General features: G+C 46.7%; 1 protein-coding gene and 1 long non-coding RNA gene across 2 annotated transcripts in view; one reads left to right on the top strand and one right to left on the bottom strand.

The window, feature by feature from the left end:
• The window catches only part of FBXL2 (F-box and leucine rich repeat protein 2), a 393,398-nt gene extending 375,428 nt beyond the window's left edge, over positions 1–17,970 (bottom strand). The window contains exon 1 of the mRNA XM_085607622.1: positions 17,848–17,970. Within this exon, the coding sequence (XP_085463748.1) occupies positions 17,848–17,850 (3 nt within the window). The 5' untranslated portion in view covers positions 17,851–17,970. The remainder of the gene's footprint in view (positions 1–17,847) is intronic.
• The window catches only part of LOC146823271 (uncharacterized), a 59,785-nt gene continuing 51,338 nt past the window's right edge, over positions 17,709–26,155 (top strand). Inside the window, exon 1 of the long non-coding RNA XR_014962159.1 lies at positions 17,709–18,040. This is a non-coding gene — a long non-coding RNA (uncharacterized LOC146823271). The remainder of the gene's footprint in view (positions 18,041–26,155) is intronic.

The following is a 26,155-nucleotide window of genomic DNA, read 5'->3' as shown; positions in this document are numbered from 1 at the left end:
GCGGGGAAGGAAACGATGGTATGATATCATTGGGCTGTTTATTCCTCTCTGTGACACCTGTACTGTCATTGCTCCGATACCTCGTAACCTTTGTATGCCATGCCTTGCACTAAACGAGTGGTGTTTGTTTTCTGTGTTGTTGATAAACTCAATAAAAATATTTCAAAAAAAAAAAATGGACTTGGAGTAGAACTGACAGTAGACACAGCTAATTGGGCTTGATAATGGGAAATCTACTGATCTGGCGCTACATAATTAACAGGGACTTGTCTATACTCCCCACTTCCCCACTTCACTAACTGCCAAAAGTTATGCATCCTTTTTTCTCTGCTTGCCGACAGGAGTTCCTCTCATCATTTTTCATCTGACTCTTGTTTGGCTTTAAGTTGAGCTTTCTTGTAAGTAACTCTAGCAACCTTAAAGTTTTCCATAGATTTTAATTTTATAGCTTGGGTTAGTCTTTGATATGCCACTCTACGGTCTTTGTTATACCAGTTAGTGGATTTTGTGGTAGCAGTTTTCCTTGGTTTGTATGCCTTAATAAAAAAAGCTCTTAAGCTCTGTGAACAAATCTTCATGTACCTGCGTGATCACTGCATGGATGTCATCCTGTGTTTCAAGATCAGTGAGGATCTTGAGGGAGCGTTCTACCAAGGTCTTCATATTCTTTAGGGATTTGTCATTCTCTAAAATTGTTGCCCAATTCACCCTTCTCAAATCATTCAAGGAAAACATCTGCTGTTACGTTTTCTATTATCTGGGGCTGTGGGGTTATCCCCGGGACCTGTAAATTTAGTAAGAGTGGTTTGTTATCACTCTCACATCTTTGATGGACCTTCATGTCAGAGACACATGATCACATCTCCATGCTGATAAGAAAGTAGTCGAGCCGACTACTACTTATCCCATTGGAGTACGTATGAGATCCCCTACAGTTCAGTTGGAGGACTACCTCGGTCCACTTAATTATTGGCAGCAAGTTTAAAGATGGTATACCCCACTGTTCATCCTCTTCGTTGCCACATTCATTCTCATCATCGAGAAGGGGCTCAAATGTACAGTTCAGGTCTCCCGCTATCACCAAATTATAATTCCCTCTCTGGTTTTCAATTAAGGTATCTAACAGGGAAACTGTGCTAGAAAGTTTCCCTCCAGGCATTCCTCTGGCATAGATATTAATGACTAAAATGCCAGATCCTTGGCTTGGTTGGATGACAATAGCCAGGATATCAGGACTATCAATATGAATCTCCGTAGCCCTGTAGCCTGGATGTTGCCTAACCCATGTGGTAAGCCCACCTGAGGGCCTACCCCTTTTGCTAGCAATGGCAGGTTTAAAAAAGTTTAAGTACCCAGGACGAAAGATCGGGCTTGTTGACCAGGTTTCCTGGAAGGTCCATATATCCTGGTCCCCAATAAATGATGACCAATCAGCTGACACTGTCTTAGGATTTAGCCCAGCTATGTTCCAGGTTGCTAATAATAGCGTCCGATTCATTAAGCTGGAATCAGTAGTGGTACTGTCAACCACTGTGGAAGGGATCTGTGCTATTTGATAATTGGTGGGTTCCCCCCTTGTGGTTGGCACTACTTCGTACTGCAGTGTCATAGACCCACCTTTTGGCATCAATCAACCTTATCCAGGACAGAACCCTCTTTGGTTAGGGGGACTTGAACCTGATTAACAGTCCTAGTTTGTAATACAGGAGGACTATATTTTATTCTTATGTTGGATAGAGCCAGGTGAGATGTTCTGAGTTCAAAGGATACTAAATTATCTACAAGATCGGTAGTAGTCAGCCTAAGACATACATAATCCGTACTAGAACAATGGATCGTATATCTTTTCACAGAGTATATGTCTTCTCATATAACTGATCTGCAGTCCCTCACCTGCCGTAACCAGTGAATGCATTTATTTATCAATTCCTGCTCATTTTCGTATCGATGTTCCGAAGTTAATTTTGGAACATTGATTAGGAGGACTTGAACTTTAGGGAAACTACTCGGGTGTATTGTTGGGGGATTCAAACCCTCGAGCAGCGGCCTGCCTGGATTCCGTGATGCACTAGGGGTAGTGAGATGCTGTCGAAAATTAACCTGGCTGGGGACAGATGACATAGATTGTTGTCGATTACCAATGTGTGCTCTATTTATATTAGCCTGAGTTGCTCTGTAGGTGTGGGATTTGGTGCCTGCCGGGGAAGCATTCATTGGGCCCATACCTCCTGATAGAATCGGTGTTGGGACACTATCAGTTGATCTACACAGTAATGCTGGTCTATGGTTTCCGAGATCTACCTTAGGCCCTGTTATTTGGAGTGTGTCAATTAGCCTCACAATCAAGGTTTTCAGGGAGCTAACAAGTTCCATTAACAAGCCGATATGTGCCCTGAAGCTATCCAGGTGTTAACTTGAATGCCGACAGCTACATCCTTTGTTTGGGGCCTCCATATTGGTAGCCTTGCTTACACCTGTGGAGTCTATCTGTACTGCAGGTTCATTTGGCCTAACGGACTCATCAATATCCGTCAACGGGGCAAAACTGTTGTTACACTCAAGCTCAAAACCCCCATAATGGTCGGCAGAGTTGAAATCATTTAGTGGCATTAACAATTGTGGCGTAGCGATCTGTTCGATCTGAGCTTCCTGCACCTGAGCGTGGGCTACATTTTTTTATTTTTTTTTATGTGTATGCTTCTTAAACATTTCCGGGATAGATTTAGCTATCTCGGGGAAATCGGGGGACCCAACCAAGTGAGCTCCCAATAGTCCACACTTGGTGCCCACGGGGGTAGCTAAAATCTCCTCTTAAACGCTAATGATGTTATCGGTGCGTGTCATCACACAATTACTTATCGCGGGCTCTATATATTTGTCCGACCTTTTTACTTTCTTGCCCACTCCCCCTCCCCCTGTAGCCTCCATCATCTTCCTTTTACCCATACCTGATTTCGATGGGTAATAATCTCGCAAGTAATTGATTAGTACTAAATTATAACCAAATAATTTGAGCACACCTGAGAATGGTTCAATCCTTGACCAAGCAATACACAATCTTTGATTATACACAATATTCCCAGCTGAACACACTCATCTAATCTTAATCAGTCTGTGCGCTATGTAAGAGGTGGCACAGCAATTGTCCACAGAAGTTCACACAAATAGCGTTCACAAATGACCATCAGTAGAGTCAATACCTTATTGTCTGCACAGATCTGGAGTCAGCGTTAGGGGGGTGGCCCTGCCCTGCCTCTTCCTGGCGATGACGGGCAAGGACGGGCAAGGACGGGCAAGGACGGGCAAGGACGGGCAAGGACGGGCAAGGACGGGCAAGGACGGGCCCGCCCTTGGCCCGGTCTATGCCCAGGCGCGGCTAGCGCCGCGGAGTTTGCTGGCACTTTTGAGCGCTGGTGAGTGGACAGAGGACCTCCCTCCTGGGAGTGGTCAGGCAGCAAGGAATCCTGGGCGATGAAGTCCCCCAGCGGCCTCAGTGTGCAGTGTGTAAATTGTATGAGTTCTGTATATATCACTAGTAATATCTCACTCTCTTGGAAGTCCTTAAACTCTTTGTCTCACTTTCAACCCTATGCCAACAGCCTATGCATTGCTCTTTAGCGTGCCATCTTACTGCATTATATTTCAGAACATAAAGATGGGGTCCTTGGTGTCCAAGCAAAGTCATGTGCCAGCTGCTACCTCCTTCACCAAGACTCCTCAGGGAACCCATCTAATATGGAGTATCACTTTTCCCTGCCACCATTCGGTTTTCTTTTTCTTATTATTGTTCAATAACTGTTTATTGAAACAATTAAAAATGATGGTCAATACATGTAGGAAATCAATTCTTTCACCATTCTGTTTTCAGAGTTCTGAATTGTACACTTCGGGGGCAGATCAGGTTCGTGGCCTTCTCTCCCTTCAACCTGCATGAACTCCATTCCAGTCCTCTGCTGAACTGTTATGTCGACTCTACCCAGAGAATCATGCACACAGGCAACAAGAGTATATCTTCGTTTAGACCATGGTCAGCTCTTTGGATTCTGAAAAATCTTGCCCGACATAGGCAGGACCACGTAGAACCAAAAAATGCAGCAGAGTTGACTGAATTATGCAGCAAGAAAAGGCAAACCATGCAACGAAATGAGGATAATTTTGAAAAAGTATTACTTCAGTATTTTGTAACCCGTACACATGTTAACACTGCCTGTGTGAAGGTTTCTCCTTAATAGTGCCAGTTTAACACCAAAATACATCAACTACCAACGGAAAGGTGACCAGTCAACCTTTGTGAAGAGCTTTCCACTGCAACATGTGTCACTGTTTTATAAGTAACTTTTGATCCTTTTGCGGTAGAAACTATTTTTAGTTTTTGTTGTCTGTAAATTATGCAGCAGATTATGGAGTATGTGGCAAACATTAAAAAAATTATGTAGAAAATGGTGCTGCAGCAAAATCACATAATTCCACTGGCCTGGCATATAAGGGATAGCTTCCTGCAGCCAGCTGCAGTCGCTCTTTCAGGTGGTCCCCCACTATTGAGCAGGATTTTTTCCAGATACTGTGGCGTGAGTTCAGATCTCACCTAGAATGCAGCCATCTTGCTATATGCATAGCAAACCCAATGGTGGTCATTCTTAGCATACTGGGGGTACTCACTGTAGCGGTTGCGGCAGCCAACCTTCATAAAATACTGTTCTTGGCATATCGATGATAGATCTGGGCAATTGCAGACATACACACAATGGTGATGCCAATTGCTGGCATAATACTGACCCCGAGCATAATGACAGTAATTATTGGCATATTGTGGGCATCCATGCTCCACCGCTGGTATTAACACTGGTTTTGTTACAAAGGTTGTAATAACTGGCATGTTGTGGGCTGCAATGCATGGTAATGTTCAACCTCAGAATAAAGGTGTCCTTATCAAAATTGTGCATGTATACAGACTGGGTGCATCCATGACTATAGATAGTGAAAAGTGGGCATGCAAGGGAGTAGTCTATTCAGATGTGGCAGTAGTACGTTATAACAGTACACAACAGCCCTAGTCTCCAAAGTCAGGCTTCTAGGTGCTGCAAAGCCAATCTACACCTTTGAAATAGCAAAAACGTAATACAAGGAAATCCTCAAAGACTGACACCACCCTATGCTCCTCAAAACATATGGCACCCTAAGGCTTCATAAATACAATTGAGATCACATGTTGCCAAAGATCAGCAACTCCCCAGTGTAGTCCTAGCTCATCCACTATATCCCGATACACTGTACTTCCCACAGTTCAGGAACACACTTTGTTCTCCAAAAGTTGGAACACACTTTGGCTTCCTGTTGTCGCTGCCTTTTGGGAAACAAAGCACACTTTAACCTATTAAAATGGATATCAGTTAGTTGATCGATAAAAATGAACTATCATCCTAATTAACAAAATCGCCCATTCCGTACTCCACATCCACCTTGACACGCAAGTATGCAGTCAGGCAGGCCCTGCGACCTAGGCCTGGGACTACTGATTGATGGGTCTCAAGTGGAAGGGTGTATAGCTGGCAGGCAAACACTCAGGCAAGAAACTCTTGATCAATTCCACAGATAGGCACAGCAACATTGCAGTGGTCAGGTGAGATTGCCCATATAAAGCACAAATGGCCAGAGGGGGTACACGCTCCTAAAAACCCCATTAAGTCAAATGCCACATGAGTTAGGAACACAAAGCCTATCAGGGCCTAGACAACACTGTGATTATGAGCTCCCCATGCCGATCCTCTGGACACATTCACCATTGGCCACAATATGTCCACCCAGGTAAAGACCCACTTGTAATAACCATTGACCATTCATTTATGACTCTAAAGGCAGCAACCAACATTCCTCACCATATATAGTAAGCCGAAAACCTTTAATTGCTTGTTTTAATATTGTATAAAAAGAGAGCAAAAACACAATGTAAAATTGAGACAGTCCTCAGTCCTAGTGCCTGTAACTGTTCTCTCAGCAGAACTGTTAAATTAAACAAACTGTTCCCGTTTTGCCAAATAACTCATGTCTTCTGTTTGCACGAGGATTGGTACATGGTAACTGACTGCAGCCGTAGGAAGGTGACCCCACCCGGATGGATTCACGTTTTGCAATGAGAAAGGTGGGCAGACACCGCAATTGATTGAAAGTTCTGCTGAAACTGAGGTCCGTCTTGAAGCAGCCATCACAGAGGGCAAGAGACTACATCAGAACCTAAAACATAGTCTAAAGCATTTGGCATATAGAAAACTAGGGCGAAGTATAAAAAGATAACCTGAGGGCCCTGCAACTAACAGGGCCTGGAATATTACCTATTTTATAAGTCTTTACTGTGTCAGTTGTAAGGCAGCCTCGGAGGCATTCTCACAGAAATCACATTTGTTGAATAAGGGAGAGATGTGTGGCGCAGTGTTTAGAGTGGCTGACTCCAGAGCGCGGGGCTCTCGGTTCGATCCCCGGCACCGGAGGCAGCTCCGCTCAGCATCATGTGATCTGGGAAATAGCTCACTTAATCTCCCAGACGGCCCCCAGCACCTGGATACCCTTAGGGATGATAAGCCATGCTTTACAAATCTGGAATTATATTTATAAATTTAAAGATGATCGCTAGCTGAGGTGAATACAGTGTAATAATATGTATAGCCCTGGATAACTCCCAGGACTCTCATTTTTGTGGCAGAGCAATCCTGATTGGAAGGAGTTGAAACCTCAGTCTCATAATTTTTTTGTTCAACGGTTTCCCAGTGCTAAAGTGGTTTCTTAACATCCATAGTATCTGGAAGGAGTGTGGAAGGTGCATCCAGCTTGACCCTGAACGTTACAGGACAGAATCCGTATGGGGAAAACTTGGACTCCGGAAACTGAGCGTAACTCATGTGTGGCCAAGAAGGTCCAGTGATTGCACTGTCTCTCTTAGGAACGTGTTCCACGCTAGTCTTCTCTTGCTAGAGGATAAAATGTGATGAATGTGCTAATGTCGACCATTATTGGAATGTATTCTTGTATCTGATGATATAGCATTGATTGTGTTTGAAAACTGTATTGTATGAAAATTTGAATTCAAGCAGGTTTTATTCTAACATATCACATATTCTGCCTTTTCAGAATAATACATATGCAGTCTTATTTTGTTTTATTTAAATGCATGCTCGAACTGTTTGATATAAAAAGTGTAAGCACTGAACTCATAGTACGTAATTTGTAAGAGTGCACCACGTACGAATAGCCCCTACGATTCAACAAACAAAACTGGAAAAACGTCATTTGAATTGTATTATCCAAATTGCTAAAATTGTCATGGATTCACGACTAAAGCATATGGAGACTAGGTTCCTCAAACAGATAAAGAACTTAATAAGTATTGCCTAGAGTGGCATTTACACATTAAGGCACACACATTTCCCAGGCCTAAGGAGAGAACATTTGACATATATAATTAAGCACACTAAAACACATATACAGGACAAAAGAGAGACAAAAGAGAGGCAGTGTTAGAATTGGGGGCTGTCTTTGAAGAGGTTTAACCTGATAGACCTATGATGCCGACAGCAAGCGAGGCATCAGCACCTTCCCACCATATGCATGGATGGATGTACTCACACAAGCTTCCTTTACATTAGGATATTTGCACCAATAGTAGAAGCCGACAAGCCCTCCCCATCGAAAGAAGGTCAATCCGGTCTAAGCCCAAGAAATCTAAAAGCAAGCGAGCCCAGGCGCCATTAGCGCAGCTCACGTTTCTAGGAAAGGTCCCCAAAAGCTCGATCCCATCCATCACACTCGACATGTGACACCTCAAAGACAGGTAAAATAAACATTTCAAATGGGTCATGCAAGCGTAAATGTGTCTCAAGAAGGTTTGAGGCGGTTCTCCAGAGCGACTCAGTGAGCTTGGGAGATGAAGCAAGCTCCAGTCCCCCAGGAACCGATGACCGGGTGGGGCTATAGGGTTTGCCAAGGTAGCCGAGGAGAGTGAGTTTGAGGGTGAAGCTAGGCTCACTAATGCAGCGTCTAGCTCTGAGTAGAAGGGCCAGGCCAGACGGAAGGAGGAAGAGGGGTATGAATAAAGGCTCAAGAAAGAGATGGTGCCCAACTGAGAGTTAGAACAAGAATATAGGACAACACACTCTCCTCAAGAGGAAAGCAAAGCCTTGTAAAGGGCGCAGCCCAGGGAAGAGTCAGAGGTCGATGAAAGGTTACTAAGCAGGGCTCAGAGCCACATTGTTTGGTCGACATAGGAGAGGGCCTGACCAAGAGATAAATGAGCGAGGCAGCCTGATATTTACCCACCTGCAATGCAGGAAAAACAAAATGATACCAGTTTGTGCACATGAGGGAAGAAGCGATGAGGGTACGCATTGCTCCTCACGGGTGCACGACAAAGACAGACAAACCATGAGTGAGAAAATAGCTAAAAGGGAATGCAAGGTCATTGTATACCCGTTTTGCAACCTATTCGCAGATTGGACTGAGGAGAGGGACCAATATGACAGGTCTTCGTCGAGGGATGGATTGTTTGAGCTAGAGGACATGGTAGTAGCGGAGGACTGCATCAGGCACAAGGGAGGAAACCATAAGAGGGACTTCCTCTACATGCAACGATGCCTTGCCAGATGGGAAAACTATGTTGAGGAAAACCCAGTAGAGTCACTTAGCGTGAGAGTGTGCCGTTATCACAGAAGGGTGCGGCGGGGATTATATACATGCCATGGTCTCAGATGGATAAAGAGGGTTTGAGAACCAAGTTACCGCCATTGCTGGATGCGGCATGCTTCGGAAAAAAAACACTGCAGGTATCAATTTAGCAATAGGGGCCATTAAGAGTCTGCTAAGCAGTCTAATTGGGGAGCAGACAAACACAGTGCTCGACAGAGCTCACATTCCAGCCATCAGGCTAACAGATACCTAGCATGACGGGGCCACATATAATATGCACCGGCTCTGGATCTGGACCGCCCCGAGAGAAATATTCCCCGACTGTCCAGATGTAAGAGGGCGAATGGCAAGATACCATTAAGCCAGAGGAAAGCATAAGTAATTTCTCGAATAGAATGAGGGCAAGATGGGGTCAAGAAACTGGACAGCAGTGGACCCATACAGGCCCACAAGTCACATTTTTTTACAATATTCTAAAGGAAGGGTTATCCACCAAGATACAGAGTGGGCTGGACAGCGTAACTGGTTTAGATACCAAACCCTAGCGGGAGACACACACTCATTTAATCCACTACTATAAGAAAAGGATAGAGAGAAGCAGGAGCATGTCTAAAGAGAAACAGCAAAACTAGTTCAACACAAGTTGAAAGAGACTGCCCTCGAAGGGGCAGCAATTGCGGCAACAATGGGGGCTCCACAGCAAAACTTTAGGGGGTACCAAACAGGCAGTCTAGGAGCTCGACCAGGATATGGTAGTGGAGGCCAGAAAGGCTGGTCGCAACCAGACCCTAGAGAGTGCTATTTTGCAATAGGCAGGGTCACCTGGTCGAAAGGTGCCGGATAAAGGCATGCCATGAGCAGCAGAAGTCATTGAACCAGTGCCAACCGCCACAAACCCCCACGAATGTCCCTCCTCAGTTCCAAGCACAGAGTAACGAGAACGTACCATACGCACAGACACAGGGAGGTCAGCCAGTCACCCCACAACCGCAGAAGGGATGCAGAAATTGGATTGGCCAAGCATGTGGCAGCAGCAGCCACAGGCAGGGAACCCAGTGCAACAGGAACCAGGGCCACAACCCCAGCAGGGAGGGTTGAGCGTGTGGTAAGGTAGCGCCTTCTCGAAATCACAGAGCCAAAATTTACAGTAAAATAGGCCCCCACAGCAAATGAAAACAGTAAATATTAATAATACTAATGACCTAATCCCTGTAATTCACATCTGATAGTAAAGACAAAGTTTCCCCCCTTTTCCAGAACAGAAAGGACTACAAGCAGCATTGGAGGTTCAAAATATTTTTACTTGCTTCCAGGAATTCAGGGCTGCTGTGGACTGTGCCATCAGGCATCCACATTAGGTCCGGTATCGATGATGAAGCCTTGAGAGCATCGAATAATCAGGTTGCCTAAAGTGCTTACAGAAAACAGGCCCCACTCTGCTGCTGGCCACCCCTCCAGGGGCAGGCAGTCTAATGAGGGAGTGAAGAAAAAAAAAATCAGTTTACAGCGCAATCACCCAGGTCCTGCAGCCAAAGTTTATTGGGATGCACTCCAATCACTAGCACAACATCCTTGACTCGCAAAACATCCTCGACTCCTCACAAGACCTCTGCGACAAACTCAGCACCTTTTTCTACCACAAAATCAAGAGCATCTACGACAACTTCGACGCAGACAACCAACACACTGAACCCTCACCAACCACCCCCAACACCCTGAAGCCAGCAATCAACAGGACAGCCCTCACCACCGAAGACACACTGAAGACAATGAAGTCAATCCACTCCGGGGCACCCACTGACCCCTGCCCCAACCACATTTTCAACAGAGCAGCCGACACCATCGCACCCATGCTCTGCCACACCATCAACCGCTCCCTGGCAACCACCACATTACCCGACGACTGGAAACACGCCGAGGTCAACCACCTCCTGAAGAAACCCTCGGAGGATCCCACCGACCCCAGAAACTACAGACCCATCTCTCTGTTCCCATTCCCAGCGAAAGTCATCAAGAAAGCTATCAACAGCCAACTCGCCACATTCATCGAAGAGCACAATATCCAATCCGGCTTCAGAAAAAACCACAGTACAGAAACCGCCCTCCTCGCTGCAACAGACGACATCCGCACCCTACTGGACAAAGGAGAAACAGCAGCCCTCCTCCTCCTCGACCTCTCAGCGGCGTTCGACACAGTCTCTCACCGTACCCTAATATGCAGACTCTACGACGCAGGGATCCAAGACAAGGCCCATCAACTGGACCTGCTCCTTCCTCTCCAGCAGAACGCAGCGGGTCAGACTCCCCCTTTTCCTCTCCGACCCTACACCTACCACCTGCAGAGTCCCCCAGGGGTCCTCCCTCAGCCCTACACTCTTCAACGTCTACATGGCTCCGCTCGCCCCCATCGTCAGAACCTACGGACTCAACATTGTGTCATACGCAGACGACACCCAACTCATCCTCTCCCTATCCAACAAACCCAATACCGCCAGACACAAATTTCGAGAAGGCATGGAAGCCGTCGCCAAATGGATGAAAAACAGCTGCCTACAACTAAATAACAACAAAATAGAAGTACTCATCATGGGCCCAAACCCTGACGCGTGGAACGACACCTGGTGGCCCCCCGCCCTCGGAAGCCCACCCATCCCCACACTCGCAACCTGGGAATCATACTGGACTCAGAGCTCAAAATGGACCGCCAGATCAACTCCGTCTCGTCCTCCTGCTTCCACACTCTCCACCTCCTACGTAAGACCTTCAAATGGATCCCCCTCGAACACAGAAAGACCGTCACGTCACGAGCAGACTCGACTACGGCAACGCACTTCAAGCCGGAATAAACAAAAACCTCTCCCGCAAGCTACAGAACATCCAGAATGCCGCCGCAAGACTGGCCCTCGACCTGTCAAGACACTGCCACATCTCCCAGCACCTGCGCACACCCCACTGGCTCCCCATCGAAGCTAGAGTCACCTTCAAGATGCTCACCCACGCCCACAAGGCCCTCCACGACACCGGACCAGCATACCTGAACAGTTAACTCAAATTCCACGCACCCCAGAGGACCCTACGATCTGCCCAGCTCTCCTACGCTGTGGTCCCCCGCACCAGAAAGACCAGATCGGGAGGCCGCTCCTTCTCCTTCCTCGCAGCCCGAGCCTGGAACGCCCTGCCGCTCCACCTCAGAGAGACATCACTCCCCATTTTCGCAAGAAACCTCAAAACCTGGCTTTTTGACAGACCCCCCCCCTTGATGGGCTGGAGCCTGCTGACCCCCCTCCCCCAGCGCCTTGAGACCCTTACGGGTGAGTAGTCGCGCTTAACAAACGCCTGATTGATAGGCAAACAGGTCGCCCAAGCTTAACATTTCCTTCATGGAGTACAGTTCAAACAGCACCCCCATATTGCTCCAAAGACCTCCGATGCATTGGAGGCCTCCCTTTCAGTTATGAATGAAGCCATCCTCGGTGGCAGGAATCAATGTTCTCCTCGTGCCTAGGATGGTAAGAGCTTAAAATTCCACAGTCCCACACACACACACACACGAGTCAATAAGCCAAGAGGCCTTGGTGTGAGTTGTCCAGACGTCTCAAGTGTGCCCGGACAGTCCTGGTTTTCAATGTTTTGATAATCTTTCCCTGCAAATTTTCCAGGGTTCTGGGAAGGCCCCACCAAACTAGCCTTTTGAGCCTGTAGTTAGTCTATGTCCCGTAGCGCCTAGTAGTCTGTGCTGGCTCCATTGACGAGCACCACCTTCCAGGCATTCTATGCACCCATGTAGCGTGAAATTGCAATCCTATTCCCATTTTAGTGTAATATCCAGATATTTCAGGATTTTGGGGATTTTTTGTCACCCTACCTCAAAGACTACGAAAGACTCCAGACGGAGACTCACTGAACCTTCCAAGGCAGAGTGTGGCCCGAGGGAGAGGGGGGTGCCAGGGACCTTGCTTCCAAGTCTCTACCCCTGCTCAGAAAACCAGGTGGACCCCCTTCCAAATTCAACCCCCTTCTAGGCATAGTCCGCTCATGTTGTTCCAACCTTGCAGGCACCATCCAGGAAACAGTCGGCCCTAACTGCAGACACCGAGGGGCCAGTAAAGGGGAGAGGAGAAGTACCACAAATCAACCCCGGAATCTCTCCCCGTGGGGCAAGGGAAACAATGAATGGTGCAGCTCAAGGAAAACACCCATAACTAAAAGCATAAAACACCCAAAACCAGCCCAAAAGGAAGAATGTAGATCAAAGGCAGGGTTGAGATCAGCACAACCAGGTATCTAAGGCCACAAAAGAGGGGCACAGTACATACCACATGCCGGAAACAGGAAGGAGCACAAGCACCAAAACGTGCTCATGTGGTAGACACCAGGAAACCCAAACAACAACACGCCCCCCATCCTATATTTCCACGCACCTATAGCAATACTGATCTACAACGCTTAAGCAAGACTAGAGTCACCCACAGGACTCCTACTAAAAGCCACAGTTCTATCCTTACCTGTAAAATCTGATAACTCGGAATCGAAATGTTGAAGGTCCGAAAAATATCCAATTAGGATTGGAGAGTAGGGGGGGGAGGGCCCAAAGGCTTATAAAAAAACCATCTGTCTAGAGAATAATAATCACCCTCACTCCACAAATGACCAAAAATATGTTTTTAATAGGGGTCACCTTCCAGTGCCTCACTAGATCGCGACTAGTGTAGTGTCAGGATCACACAGGGTCGATGAAAACATAAATAACAGAGCATGTGTAATGTTTCTCAGTAAGCAATCCACCAAGTACTTTAAAAAAACAAGTAACCAAAAAGAAAACAAAGTGCACCGACAGTTTTGTTGTCGACCCCCATGAAGAGGGGTAAAAAAAAAAAAAAAGGACATTTCTGAACTTACGCCAATGAAAGGAGGAAAAACCTACCGGCCCTCAGTGATGGATTTGCTTGTCGCCCACATGGGGTGTACTGTTCCTTCGTGTAGTCGAGCCCCTCCATGTCAATGACACACATGAACTAAATACTGTTAACATTGTCAAATTGGTCGGAAGAAACACAGCCACCGGAGGAGCGCAGACCTCTCCAAAGGGACTCACACCTTGAACTACAATATCACGACAAACATTATGTATACTTGTGTGGTTGTTTACAATCTGCCTACTATGGGTAGTCCCACACTTGAGTACCACAGAGGAACTGCCGGGTCAAAAGAGATTCACTATTGGGGAACTACAACGCCCACATAGGAGCCTTTCATATGTCACCTACAATTACACTAAACAGAATACCAGAATCGCACATGCATTGCACAGCGCCCTTCTACACCTGGTATCAACCCATGACCTTGGTCGACTACAAAGCATCTGCCAGGTCATGTTATATCTGCTCATTGATCCCACATGCGGTAAGCGCAGATAGGATGTCCTTGTTCCAAGAAGTCACCCCTGAAAAAGCTAAATGCCTAATTCACCTCTACCTGTGCAGGTTAAGGGCCAAGATCCAACCCAACAAGATTGAACCACACAGGGTAGTTGTAAACCTGACCCAATACTACAGCAACCCAACAACGCTATACATCTTCACTGAACCCACTAATATCCAAACTGAGCTGGACAGAATGTGTAGGAAGGATACCATAGGAAAGGATACCACCTGGCCCTGAAATTTCCCGGTTAACAGGTTTTTGGAGGTAGTCAAACCCCTAACTAAGAGCACAAATACATCTGCTCTAGTGTCCATCTGTTGACCGAGAGTGGCTCTTAGTGTATCCGGGGAGGTCTTCTTTAACAACAAACAGTCTCCCGACACAGAATTCCTGTGTAGGGCTGTCCAGCTCGTGGATAAAAAGGGGAATGGGTCGAATGGGTGAGGGTTTAATGAAAGTATGGCAAACCCATGTCTGGAAATTTGGGACACTGAAGTAAATGGATACACACGGTTAGAAGGGAAGGGTCAACCCCTGACTGTACAGAAACTTACCCTGTACTCTTTATGTTTCAGAGGAAAAGGAACGCTTGCTTTGGGCACAAATGCTAACCGTGGAATGATTTTACATATTCTGGATATGCAATGGGGCATATGCACGCTTATGGATTTTTATTGGCATTGCAGCGAGCATGCCTATAGTCAGCTGGTTCCCAGATGGTGAGGTTTGTGTTCCCTGTTAACCTTACACACTCCGACCCTGGTCATTGCCAGAGAAGACCTAACGAAGTTGTACCAGCAACTGTTAAAGAAAAAGACCACCTTGCTGCACCAATCTCGTGAAAGAAGAGTTGCAGACTATTTTGGCTAGGCTCAGTTCAAAGACATTCCAGAAGAATTTAGGCTCTTCACAAAAGCACTACTGGGGGCAGGGTGGTCGATACCCTTCTTCACCCTCCAAACGCTAATTCCCCCATGCTATAGATCAATAGGTGGGAAATGCTCAATACGATGAACAGCACTGAGTTCGGCCTCAAATCAATCAAAAAAGAAATGTGAGCCATTCGCCTCAGTGTAATGCAGCACTGTGATGTGTTGGACTTAATGACCACAATGGAGAAAGGGGTCTGTGCCAAGATCGGTGCCGCCTGCTTTACATTCATCCCAGGAAATGACATGGACAATAGAACATTGACACTTTCAATTGGAGGACTGCATATTCTACAGAGCAGCATGCATGGAGATGGAGGTGCCCCTGAGCAGGAATGGTTTTTGAATTGGTTCTTCTGGCTCCCATGATGGATATCCGGTCTATGCAACTCACTTTTGCCAGATATTATTGTGTTTCTATTGGGTTGTGGGGTTATAACATTGGGATCATCTGCTGTAAAAATGCAGTCCTCAAACTAGGTAGAATGCAAGTAATTAGGAAGGTTGTCGTAGTCAAAAGCGAGCATAGGAAACAACAGAACCCAAATGAAATAATGTTACAAATGAATAAGTTACATAATGCAGATGGAGAATCATCTAAAGGAGGAATGTTAATATGTATATCTATGCCTCCATCAATACAAATGAACTATTATCCTCATTACTAGAATTGCCCATTCCAGAATCCACATCTACCTAGCCACGCAAGTATGTTATCAGCCTGCCTCTGTGACCTAAGTCCGGGATTATTGATTGATGGGTCAGAGGTGGGAGGATGCATAGCTGGCAGGCAAACACTTGGGCAAGAAACTCTTGATCAATTCCACTGATAGGCGCTTCAAAAATTACAATGGTCAGAAAGACTGCTCCAATAAACCACACATGGCCTGAGGGGATACGCACGCTCCTAAAAACACCATAAAGTCAGATGCCACATGAATTAGGAACACACAGCCAATCAAGGCCTAGCACACAGAGTGATCACGCCCTCCCCACACCGGATATATTCACTACTGGCCACACTGTGTCCACGTAGGTCAAGACCTATCTGTAGCAACCATTGGCCGATAATTTATAACTCTAAAGGAAGCAACCAACATTCCTTACCATATATTTTACCCCAGAAAACTTTTATTGCTTGTTATAATATTGTACATAAAGAGAGTACACACCTCGATATAAATTGAGACAGTCCTCAGACATAGTGCCTGTAAGTGTTCTCCCGGCCGAAATGTTTAAACTGTTCCTGTTTTGCCAAATGCCTCTTGTTCTTCCGTTTTTTAAGGAAATCCGGTTCGAGCATCAAGCCTACACTGCTGTGAGCAGAAATTCTGGCTGAACATACCAAAAGATTTGGCTGAGGCTCCTAACAAACAGACCTTTGTGAAAAAGGCAGGGTTGCCTCTGGTCTTAAAAAAATAGCAGCTATTTGTTTACATTGTGCTATTCTGGAACAACCAAAAGCAGGCAGGTGAAAAACTAATTTGAGCACTTGCTCCAATAAGCACCCTGAAAAGATTTAGATAGCTCGCAAACACTGTTTAACTGTTGTCTTTATGTGTTTGCTGTTTTAGGTTTACTGCTTTCCCAATATTTTTACTGGCCTGGAGTAAAAAAACACAGGTCCTTTTAGTTAAAAAAAACGGCCAGGTGGCAACTCTGTGAAGTGTCAACAGACAAGATTAGCTAACACAATCCTGTGCGTATTGAAAGACATTTTTATGAATGCGCTGTAACTCAGCAGCTGTTTGGGGCGACAGAAATGCACTGATGCACTACAAGATTTTGCAGGATATCAGGACCAAAACAGGAATTAATCACCTGTAAAGTTCACGTAGGGCACAGGTAGGAGGGGTGCAGGAGGTGTTGCAGCATACACGAACTGACCTTGCAGTTAGTCAGGGAGAGAATGAGCATCAGAGGCCATTAAAATGTTGTTTTTAAGATGTTGCAATTGCTGTGCATTCAAAGACGGAGGTCAAATGTCTGGCAAAGTCTACTCAAAAGCTGCACATTCTTTTTACATGGAGTTTGCTGTTTACCGCTTCTTTCTCTAACTGCAAGTTGAGGAAAATTCGAAGTGACAACCTTGCTGGGGTACAGAGAGCACAAAGAAACGGCTGCAGGATGTTAAATCTTTTCCAATACATAATAAAACTCAAATAATTGTAAACGAGTTTTAAAAATATTTCAATTTACATCAGCTGTAAGGAAATTATCAATTAAGGTATTGATTTTTGGTCATTCTGAAGCGGAAACGAATATTCTAATACGATCAAAACAAACTGGGCAGGTTATTGGGTGGCATCATATATGTTTAGTAGTAAAACTGCGTGTCTGATGCAAATTTAGTGGCCATTTCAAGAGGCCATTTTAATGGAGAAGGAGCTCTTTGTGTAAACGGAATTACCCCACCACAAAATGCTCCAGTGACACATTCGGGAGAGTGAGCACCACTGGACTGCTCCAATATCACTCTCACTCTCTTGCTAAGGTACAAAGTGCGGTTACTACAATTGTGCCCCATATATGTTTCGCTATTCGGATGACAGATGTAACATTGAAGGCAGCACCCCCACTCTTAAAATTGTTCCATGCCCGAGTATGTACTATTCCGTGGCAAGTAATGGGCGTGTGTCCGGAAGTGGGTATGGGGGATCCGCCCTCCCGGTGACACAGAAGGATGATGGGTGTAGACTACAAGAGAATCACCCAGAGAGATGGGCCGCTGTGTGCCCCGGGGATGAAGTCGGAGTTAAGATCGGAGCAGCCCATGCAGCACACGCTGTAGCGGGAGACAGAAGAACGAGGAAGCACTCACCATTGCGGAGTAGCCGCAGCTAACGCCCGGCGATGCTCATCAGCTGTGGATGGCGACTGTCACGGGCAAAGCGAGGTGGAGAATCAGGGGCGGAGCCTCGTGGACGGGAGGGGAAGCCTATTGGTGAAGCGTAAATGGTCAAGTGACAGGAAGAGCAAAATAAGCCAATCGAGAGAGAGCTGCTGTAGTCCAGGTACTGTGTGTTCGTGTTGAGACTTCTTATTCATACACACAGCATGTAACTTCAGATAAACACGTAGCTTCAAAAACATACTCTGCCTAACGCGTGTTACGTATGCAAAAATATGGCGAAATACTACTCCAGACAAAAAAGGTATTTGTCAAATGCAGAAATATGGCGAAACACTACTCCAGACAAAATAGGTATTTGTCAATGTTTTTAAAACTACGATTCTCGAGATCTACCTTAAAGCCCTTAGAATCACTGAAGCAAACGGTGTACACGAGAAGAGAATAAACTGTAGATGTCCGTGCCTTCTATTACATGAAACAAACCTCTGTGATAATAGCGAAATGATACAACTGTGTCTTTAACTATACCGAGTAGTTAAAAACAGAGACTTTTATTTGGAGCATCTGAGCAGCATACTAATACAAATATTTCTGTTCTTTGACGTCTTATCTTCAACACTTATGTGAAAATATGCTGCCCCTTAGGTGACGTAAGCGCACAGCATGCCCACCATAGCTTACAAGTTTTCAGATTACGTATGTGACTTAGTACCCCCAGGGGCACCCCGCTGTCCCCCCTCGCCCCTAGTAGGTTACCCAAATGACACACACAAGACAGTTGGTGTTGGCTAACAATGCTGCAGGTTTATTACATAATTCCAGAATATGTAATGGGTGGGTTATCTTATGGGCGATCCAAGGGCAGGCAACCAACTGGGTCGCCTGCCCGCCTGATGAGCCGGGCAGCGCGGGAGCGATGCCCGCTGTTGCTGCCATCCAGGTGATTCTTTCTACGATCACGTGCCGTTGGTAACTTCTACTCACGCCCCCCCTCTCGGGGGCGGAGCGTCGCTTAGCAAGCCCCCGGTTGTTCAGGCCCACAACCGCCCGCAGGACTAGTGGGGCGCCGACACGGCTTCCGGGACCCTCCCATGAGGCTCCTCGGTTTTGGCTCAGGCACCCCCTATGGTGCCGCGCAGAGGTACCCTTTGTACCGGCCTGCTTCCAGATCGCCCTGTAACTCCGCCACAGCCCTGGAGGCGGCTCACCGTCGCAACCAGGGCCCCCCACCAACCCGCTATAGTCTTCCCTGCAACCTCTCCTGTCTAGGGCAGCATCTAGCTTGAAGGGAACCATTCCTGCAGAAAGGAGAGTAGCAATGTTGCCACCTTAAGACCCTTTGCCAGCGCTAGCGGGACACAAACCCTTGCCCTATGAGATCCTTTACAACCACAGGCACAGGACTTACCAGAGAGCTATAGCTCCTGGTGTTGTAGATGGCCCCATCTATGTCCCCAAAGCTCTAGACGCTATCCTGGGTCGGAAAGGGTCTGCTGAAATAAGGGACCCGTTGGGCCTGTGAGGATGTGCCATGGACTATTGGCCCTCCTGCGGGAAAGTTGCACCTCTTCACAAGTCTGGGTGGGAGGAAGCCGGCACCCAGGCTCGCAAAGCCCCATCAATTTGATGACCTCACCTGGCTGCCGCCCTCCGCCCCGGGTGAGCCTGAACCTGCGTGCCCATCTCTGGGACAGCAGCCCACCCGCCTGCCTGCTTTGGCTAATATGGCGAGAAGGGTTTTACTTAACCTTTGGACAGTCCCTTCTGTATGCTAAACCTGGTGCACAGGAGTGCTCCTAGCTGACAGTGCGTGACCATGGGCAAGGAGCGACTCTTGCCCCTGCCCACCGTCCCATATTCCTCATGGGACTTATGCCCCTACAGATCCCTCAGTGATGAAACCCCTTGGTATGCCAGCTTCGGGAATCTGTCTGGTTTTAGCAGTGCGCGCTGTCTGTAAGGTTCAAGCATTGAGGCTTGACTAAGTCCTATTTCGCCCCTCCCATCATGCTCCCCGGTAGGTCGCCAGGAGGGTGGGGGAAGGCTAAATAGCCTCCCCCTCACACCTGGGCCAGGAAGTGACACGCATTGCGCGTCACTTCCGGCCAGCCCAAGGAGGGGGGCTCCGGTCGGTGTCCCCGCCCCCTCCCTGAGGGAGGGGGTGGGGAGGGGTGACCGGTGCCCCGGGGGCACTAAGGCGCCGACCACTGATTGGCCCCCTGTGGGGGCCGCGGTCAGCGGCATTTCCATGGTTTCAATGTACCTATGAGTGACATTGATTCTACCTCCAAATATGTGGTATCAATAAAGTCAATGTAATGATGCACATCACAAATTAGTCCTACCTGAGCAATGAGAAACTCTAAAAGGCCTTGAAAACCGATTCAAAACACTGAAATGGAATGTCACTAAACTACTTGGAAGTTAATACATTTGCTAAAGCAATCTGTGTGCCGTCTAGTCACAGATATGATGCGTCATAAAATAGCATAGAGGGTTAAAGCACCTGCTGCAAAGCACAGGGTGCGGCACACAGGTCAGAAATTTGTATTTTATGTTGACAGTTCAGTGGGTTACTGCTTTACTGTAGACAGTGGCGGCTCCCATAAATAAAAGATGGTGAGCCCCAAATGCGCGCAAGTCACCATAATTTTGGGAGCACGATGGCTGCAGCACTCCTCTTAGCTTTCCATGAGCAGGAAAGAAAAAGAAGGACTTCCTTCCTGCTTGTGGAACGCATCTCCAACCAATCCTGTAGCTGCTCTCATGCTCTGAAAACAGCTCCAGGATTGGTGAGAGCAGGCTCACCCAGCGCTCATTTTGAGGCTGGGGGCCTGTGCCAGCAATCCCCAGGCTATTTCACAGCCTTTGGATTGCTGGGTCTAGAGTGCGCATGTCGGGCTAGCCGTCGCAAGACAGCCGGCCAATCCAATATGCGCACTGTAGACCAGTGTTGCCATTTTACATTTGCAGGATTCAGCCCCGCCCCCACCCTCACGCTGTACACAGGGCTAGCCGGTGCAGTGGCAAATAAATAAAATGGCATTGACATGCCATTTTGTTTATTTGTGTTTGCCTGCTGCACTCGTAGAAGGTGGTGGGACGCTCCTCCGCTTCCGAGGAGGAGCTGCCCCTGGCTCTAGAGATCCTTGTGTTACCTTTAGGTCACAAGGTATCATCCTTGTGATATAGCTCAGTGAGTTAAGAACCAACATCAAATAGTTATTGAAGTAATTCTCATATAGACAGATATATCTGACCCTCTTATAGTGCATGCATATCTATTAGTTGCAGGATTTGGAAACTAAAAAACCTGACTCCAAATCATGGTTTAGTCCAAGCACTTGTGAAGTCACAAGCTGATTTGTTTCCCTTTATGGCATTAGCTTCTGGTGTTAAGCTGCAGCTAGCCCCCTGCCAGGATAAAACTCCAACAAAAAGAAAGCTGATGGCCATTTAGGTGAGGCATTTGTGCTGCACCCAACTGGAGCTAAGAGACCTCCTCATTCTGGTAATGTAATCAGGGAATTTCTGTAAAAGACCCACAGAAATGACATTATTAGTATGTACCTAAGACCACAATGTCTGCAGTAAACACGGTGATTGCTCCCTATCCATTTGCCAACCCACTGTGATCACCTAATGTGCCTGAGCTCAGCCCCTTCAATATTCCAGCAACTGAGTCAGCAACCAATAAGTCAGCTAAACTAATTCGGAATTCTTCCTGTTTCTGGTAACAGCCTGCTCTCTATAGCTGAACAAAGCCTATCTCCATTATGCCACCATCTGTGCTGCCGGCTGACCCTTTAGGGCTGCAGTCTCAGGATTGTGAGGTCGTAAATGAGCAGGACGCAGGACTCGGCCAAAGGTAATGGCTCCAGCAGCCTGTCTGATGTCACACATGTGTCTCGGAGAGGCAGGGCCAGAGAGAGCACCATTTGTTTACTGCAGGGCACTGACGTCTGGCAGATGGAAACAAATACAATGTAGCCTAAAGTGTAAATAAGACAGAGTCACCATAGCACTGAGTATCCTAGGCTGGCTGTCAAGCTATTATAATAGGTGTTGGCAGACATTGCCGAGCGCTCAGCGGCTGTGTGTACCCCATGCACGGGTGCAGCTGTTGGAGCACCTCATGATCCCCACAGTGTGTCAGGGAGCTAATGTATTTTAGTGCTGTTAAGTGGACACCAGGACTGAAATTCGATAGTCTAACCTTTGTGAGGTACTTGGTAGGGCTGGCCCACTCAAGCAGATGCAAGCGGGCCGATGAATAAAAGGAGTTTTAAATGCTCACCGGGAAAATCATCTCAGGGTAGCACTGACCCATATGCCCACAGAGGTGAGCCAAGTTTTATTTATTAACTATGTACACAAACCCAGTTGTAAGCTTAGAGTCAACATCAATGGAGCTGAGCCAGCACGTCCATCCTGCTCGCTATCTTCTTTGTTGAGTGCTGTGTTGGGTCCAGTACGTGGAGGAGCAGTGCCCCACTGAGCAGGCCAAAAAAGAAAATGATAATAACTCATTGTTATTATCATTTTATTTTCCGTCCTTGCTCAGCTGGGTAGGGGCAGTGCGAGGCGGGGCTGCTCTGCGCACAGAGCAGGGTGTAGTAGTTTGCCCACTCTAAGTGCGCACGACACTTTGGCTGGCCGTCTTTGGCCGGCCAAACTGTCATGCGCACTTTGTATGTTCTGCACAAGTCTGCACTAAAGCCTGGGTGCAGAACATGCGCCGCCTCCCATTCTCTGGCTAAGCACCGAATCATGGCACTCAGACCAATCACAACGCTGCATTGCAGCGCTGTGATTGGCTATGGGGAGCCGGTTGCTTCTTGCTTCTTGCCATTCGAGCGGGTGAAGAGGAACGAGAGGTGGCAGCGGCAAAAGGTAAGTGTTTTGATTTTTTTTTTCATTCCCTCCACCCGCCCCCCCCCCCCCCCCCCCTCCCACTGCTGTTAAATACCAGCCACCACTGGTTGGGCCATACATCCGACAAGCATGCAGAATCATGAGTTGTGTTCTGTGACACCACTACGTCCACTACGTTACCCTCATTTAAGAAGAAACTCGCAGCAATCAGTCTACACATGTTATGAGTCATTCTACGGCTGTGATATGTTAATAATGGTGATGGAGTTGAGAACTTGGCCTTAGGGACAAGGTTTGAGCATCAGCGGTGGTGCTATTGGTGGACTGTGAGGTAGACGAAATTCTCCATGAACTCATGTTCAGCTGGCAGATCCCCCCAGTCTGAGTTGCCTTCATCAGATGACACGACTTACGACCTGTGAGTTAAAAGGAAGTCATTCTTATGTGACCATTTACATCGAACCTAGACCATGTCACTTTGACAGAAAGGAGATGGCCTTGGTGAGCTACTTTTGTCTGCATGATCTTTAATATCCTGCATCCTTAGTGGATCTCTCCGTACTACTTTTGCATCATCCTGAGGACTTGAAGATGACATTTGTAGATGTGTGCCATTAAATAAAAAAAAATAAACAAAATTGGCTTGAGAATGTCAGCCCTTCAGGGAGTTTCCTAATAGCATCTCAATTTTTTACATAGAAAGCAGGATATGGGATTTTTAGTGAGCATGGCAGCTTATGTGGCTCTCTTTAAGGTTGGCATGAAATGCTCCACCGTGACATTTGACTGAGGACACTGCGGACTAATTATACAATGCTAGACGCCCATGTACTGGACAAAATCATGAAACCCCTTCACCTTAAAAGGGGAATCAGTTGTCACATTTATCAAAAGTTATAATACCCTACTTGGAGAATATTCTGTTTACTTCAAGTATCACACCCTCAGCAGTTCTACTTGGCATTCTAACCACTTCAGTTAATTAGGTGTCCTTATTCATCACAGCTAACAAATGCTCGCCGGTGCACAAAGGACAAAATAAATCAATGGCTACTTCCTCCTGGATTCAATTGGGCAGGCAAAAAAATTGGAGCAATTCAGGAGCTTTGTGCCTGCTTAGGCTCTGTCGTGTATGACATGTGGCAAGCATTTTTTGCACCAGATGTTGAAGAAGAATAAACCATGCTCTTGATGGGCACAGTGGTTCCGGACCTTAATACACAAGTCCAGCGGAATGTTTTGTCGTAGATTTCGTGCTATCAGGGTAAACACATTTTCGCTTAAGAAAGTAACCGCTCAGCTGTCCCGCTTTGCAACAAACCGCCTCAGTCATCTTCATAGTTTGGGATGTGGATGCGTTGTGAGAGACTGGGGAGTGATATCAGGAGGAACGTGGCAACAACACACCCAGCTACCTAGCTCTAAAGCTAGAACGATCCGGAGGATGCAGACAATTACGAAGCGCGAGCTCTCTACTTCTGAAACCACAAACCTTTCATAAAAAGAGAACTGGTTGCAGAGCCTTTTCAGGGATCGCTCCAAAGATCTGGGACTCATTACCTCCAATGGTTCGGGGAATCTCTTCCTTTACCGCCTTCAAAAAAGAGGTAAAAATCCTCCTAATGAACAAATTTACGTCCTAAGACCTGACCCTATACTTGCTTCGAGCCACCGATCCGATCCTCATATCACTGGATACCGTGTGTGGATTTAAAGAGAACACTATTGGTTTGTTTATATCCCAATGCAGACCTAAGGCCCAATAACTTTATTGTCTGCAATATGACTTTGCCCTCTGGGATCATCATGTTTTCGTCCACTGGTCTACTATGTCATCTTATACCTATGTTATCATTTTGCCTCTTTTGTAAGTAATGACGAATATCTAATGCGTGTATATTACTTTATTTCATATGTCTCTATAACTTTATACTGTAAAGCGCTTTGATACCCTCGTGGGTCACGTTCGCGCTATATAAAACCTTATAAATAAATAAATAAATAATGTATGGATCAGGAGACGTGCAAGTGGGTGAGGATATGAGTGATGCCCTTTTCCAAGATAAGTCCACCACCTCATTGATAGTCCTACCTAAACCCCAGGTGCGGCTTCCCATCAAACCTCCCGTAGGTGTACCCACAGAGAAAGGAGGCTAACATGTTAAAAAGGAAAACACCTATTTATATAAAACAACAGAACTCAAAGTGACAGTTGCTGATAACTGAGTCGAACATCTGATTGAAAACACCATAATACTCCGGTCCCATTCTTTCATTGCATACAAATCATCACCTAGAAGGACCAAGCATGATGGCCTAGTCTGGGGATAGCTATTCCTGATAGATGTTCTGGTTTTGATTGGTGAATGTGTGGACAGATAACAGAGAAAGCAAGGTGAAGTTCAACAGATAAAAGCCATTTCATTCCAAAAAACAGTTCAAGGAATTACAGTTCTGAAAGGTGGCATAAAAAAACTCCAGGGGAAGAAAGCAAACCCAAAGGGGATGATGGACGGAGTGTTGAACATTGTAAGCACTCACCCCCAGTCAACTGATCTGGGTTTACTCCATCATCATTCTTTAGCTCACTCCGCCACCCCAGTTCAGACATGGCCATATGCAAATCAGTCTGACCCTGTGCCTCATGGGAACAGTCCAGCCCGAACTGCCAAGCCATGTCCTCCCTGGACCGGAAACAAGCATCCTGGGACCGGTTTCTGGCTAATCAGCCATCATCAGCCAGGCTAGCTTGAATCCAGTGGCAAAGTGAGCAAGGGACCCACGTCTGGGCATACCCTGCCAACTTAGGGCGAACAAAGCAAAACCAAAGGGGATGATGGACGGAGTGTTGAACATTGTAAGCACTCACCCCCAGTCAACTGATCTGGGTTTAATCCATCCTCATTCTTTAGCTCACTCCGCCACCCCAGTTCAGACATCAAAACTCCGTCCATTATCCCCTTTGGTTTTGCTTTGTTCGCCCTAAGTTTGCAGGGTATGCCCAGACGTGGGTCCCTTGCTCACTTTGCCACTGGATTCAAGCTAGCCTGGCTGATGACGGCTGATTAGCCAGAAACCGGTCCCAGGATGCTTGTTTCCGGTCCAGGGAAGACATGGCTTGGCAGTTTGGGCTGGACTGTTCCCATGAGGCACAGGGTCAGACTGATTTGCATATGGGCATGTCTGAACTGGGGTGGCGGATTGAGCTAAAGATTGATGATGGATTAAACCCAGATCAGTTGACTGGGGGTGAGTGCTTGCAATGTTCAACACTCCGTCCATTATTGCCTTTGGTTATGCATAAAAAAACTCCACTCCGCATTAGGGAAAGAAGCAAGATCTCACTTCCAAAAATCCCTAAAGACAACAAAAGCCCAAATGAAAATTACAGCAGTTTTCT

Source organism: Triturus cristatus, chromosome 5_2 (genome assembly GCF_964204655.1).
Source record: "Triturus cristatus chromosome 5_2, aTriCri1.1, whole genome shotgun sequence".
NCBI classification, from domain to species: Eukaryota; Metazoa; Chordata; class Amphibia; order Caudata; family Salamandridae; genus Triturus; species Triturus cristatus.
This window is presented reverse-complemented; position numbering and strand designations above follow the sequence as displayed.